Here is a 3,241-nt window from a genome sequence, read left to right on the forward strand (position 1 = left end):
ATTGCTTGTCGTCCTTTATGATCTTTTATGATGTATGATGCAGTTCTTTTGTTCCCCTGGTTTTGTTTCTATATTTGATTTATTTGTTTGGTTGCTTTCTACTCCATTTGCTCTTTTTGTTATTAGTTTGGTTTTGTTGTGTTCGTTGCCTTTATGGTCCTTTTGGTTTATCGGTATTTAAGTTATGAATACGCTTTGCTTCTCTGTAGAGCTCTTTGATAACTATAGAAATAAAGTTATTATTATGATCCATGTAACCTATAAACAATACGACACCACAATCTGTTAATAACCACACACACACACACACACACACACACACACACACACACACACACACACACACACACACACACACACACACACACACACACACGCTAATAAGCCACTATGAACTCATAAATCATCTTGACTTCGGACACGCCCCCTGCGCTCCCCATTGGCTGTGGACACGCCCCCTGCGCTCCCCATTGGCTGCGGCGCGCCTCTCGTCGGTTACGCCCCTCTCGCTAATTTAAATAGCTCCTTGCGCAATTTGATGAATAGAGTCGCTGTCAGAGCGCCGCAGCAGATGGAGGAATGTTGACGGACGGTCTGTGACGCAGAGGAGCCGCTCGTGTGTCTGTGCCGCCGCTGCTCCATGTCGGTGAGCCCTGGTCCGGCTCTCCCCGTGCCCGCGCCTCCGTCCCGGGCTGCGTGCTGCGCCGCTGCGCCTTTCCTCCGGAGAGCCATGGAGCCCAGGACGCGTCTCTGAGCGGCTCCACGCGGCGCGCGAGCTTCTTCAGTCTGTCTCCACCGCCTCAAACTTCAAACTTCATCGCCGGAGGGAAGAAAGCCTTTGGCTCGTGAAGGTAGTAACACGTTTGTCTGTTTCCTCTCTGCGCGCGCAGTCCGGACCCCCGGTCCAGCTGCAGCGCTCCTTGAGGTGGGACATGTCCGTCCAGCGGGGGGAGTTCAGGAAGTTGGAACTAGCGCTGCAGAACACACACACACACACACACACACACACACACACACGCACGCACGCACGCACGCACACACACGCACGCGCGTCGTGTTACCTGTCAACCAGAGCCTGGTGTGTTGTGTCGTAGCTGCTTAAACACATTTAAACGCATCTCATATCTCACACTTCTGAGTGTTTTATTAGAATGACTTGCTGTGCGCACAGAAGCAGGGTCTGCTCTCCCAGTAGCCGTGCTGTCAGTGCGCTCCATCACACTGACTGTCTGTCTTTGTCAGAGCAAGAGAGATGGACGATGTGTCTTAAAAACACAACACAGTTTACTGAGAGCTCCAGCTGTAATTATGGCTGTCTAATGATCCACCAATGGAAAGAGAAATGCAGTTTACTCAAACATCTATTATTCTGAGCATTGCTCACCGTTACCTGTCCTCTGCCCAGGGGCCTCTGAGGGCCACCAGCATGGTGAACAGCCAGCAGGCGGCAGGCGGCACGCCGGCCCCCAGGTCGTGTGCCGGATGCGGGGGCAAGATCGCCGACCGCTTCCTGCTCTTCTCCATGGAGCGCTACTGGCACACCCGCTGCCTCAAGTGCTCCTGCTGCCAGGCCCAGCTGGGGGACATGGGCACCACCTGCTACAGCAAGGGAGGCATGATCCTGTGCCGGAGCGACTACATCAGGTGAGAGGAGGAGGAGGAGGAGGAGGAGGAGGAGGGGAAGCTGCTGCTTGGAGATGTGAGGCTGTGCAGACGCAGTAATCTGTGTCTCTGTGTCCGCAGGCTGTTCGGGCACAGCGGGGCGTGCAGCGCCTGCGGACAGTCGATCCCCGCCAACGAAATGGTGATGAGGGCGCAGGGAAGTGTTTACCACCTCAAGGTAAAGCCTCCGCTCTCACGGCACACTCTGCCTCCCGCTGCTCGTCTGACAGGAACATCTGGGATTAGTGGAGACGGACAGGAGATAAATGAGCGGTGCTCTCCATCTCCTTCCCCATGTATCCATGTGTACACTGATGGAGACACTATTTAAAGGGTGTACAACATGTTACATTCTAGTGTTCCATATTTACAGTCTCAGGCGCTCGCAATGTTTTGTTCCAACTCTTGACATTGTGCTTAAAACCCTTTATAAACAGGGTGTGAAAATGCCCCTGCGCCTATTATCAGACAAACAACAACAACATATTATCTCTGGAACCACATGTTGTTTAACTTCATTTAAATTGCTACAAACCCTTGTGAAGATACATCTGTGTGAAACATAATTCAAGTAACCGTTAAGTTTAAGTTAGTTTTTTGAACCGAACGACACAGTTTTTTGACTGAAACTCCTTTGAACACCCACATGCTGTGCTCTACTGTGATTTGTGTTGCATTCTGATTCTTTAGGTCCTACTCTTTCCAGAAAGCTGTGTTATTAGTATGTGGGCTGTTGTTAGGGCTCCATGATACAGCTTGAAAGACTCGGTGACCGCTCAAGGAGGCATTTTTGGGAAATCTTGCTCATATCGTGCTGGATGTTCATAGTTTTGATCAAATTATCTTGTAAAAGTGTTTTTTTTGCAGATATACATTTTTCCCCCAAGACTTTGCTGAACAAATACATACAATAAACACAAGTATTGGAATTCATTTGGGGTTCCTACGACGACTCAAACACAGGGGAAAAGAAACAAAAGTCTAGAACCAAAACTGGTTCCACCGTGCTTAAAGGTGAACTACATCAATGCTGCCGGCCTGCATGTGACCGTGTCTGTTTGGCTCTGCAGTGTTTCAGCTGCGCCACCTGTAGGAACAGACTGGTGCCGGGCGACCGCTTCCACTACATCAACGGCACCATCTTCTGCGAGCACGACCGGCCCGGCGCCGCCTTGCTCAACAGCCACCTGCCGCCGCTCCAGAGCAGCTCTGTGCTGGCGGACCAGAAGGTGAATACAGCCAACCATCTGTGTCTGCAGGGCCGCGCCGGGCTGTAGGGGGACAGTATGTTGAAGGACCAGTAGAATTGATAATATCAGAGGTAATATGAAAAACAGACAGATATGACTATCAGAGGAGTCTGACCAAACAACTGTAGAAAGAATAGGTGATGGAGAAGTCAATGGTTTTATTTTACACTTGGCTCCGCCTTGACCAGCTGCATGAAGAGACTACTGTCATGTTAGCAGCTTTCATTCCAAAATAAAATCCCAAAGGTTTAGTAAAAGTCATGTAAATGTGTTATATTCATGTGTTCATGTCGTTCATTTATGCTGAGTTTGAAATAATGAATATGCTT

General features: G+C 49.8%; 1 protein-coding gene across 1 annotated transcript; it reads left to right on the top strand.

The window, feature by feature from the left end:
- Positions 1 to 672: 672 nt before the first annotated feature.
- Positions 673 to 2,939, top strand: LOC306740436 (LIM domain transcription factor LMO4.1; the record flags this gene model as incomplete). The annotated part of the gene is made up of 4 exons (XM_079222591.1): positions 673 to 851; positions 1,406 to 1,644; positions 1,744 to 1,840; positions 2,733 to 2,939. The coding sequence occupies exons 2-4, from the start codon at positions 1,427 to 1,429 to the stop codon at positions 2,937 to 2,939; spliced, it is 522 nt and encodes a 173-aa protein (XP_079078717.1). The 5' UTR covers positions 673 to 851; positions 1,406 to 1,426.
- Positions 2,940 to 3,241: the final 302 nt, after the last annotated feature.

Source organism: Taurulus bubalis (assembly GCF_910589615.1).
Source record: "Taurulus bubalis genome assembly, chromosome: 8".
NCBI lineage: Eukaryota > Metazoa > Chordata > Actinopteri > Perciformes > Cottidae > Taurulus > Taurulus bubalis.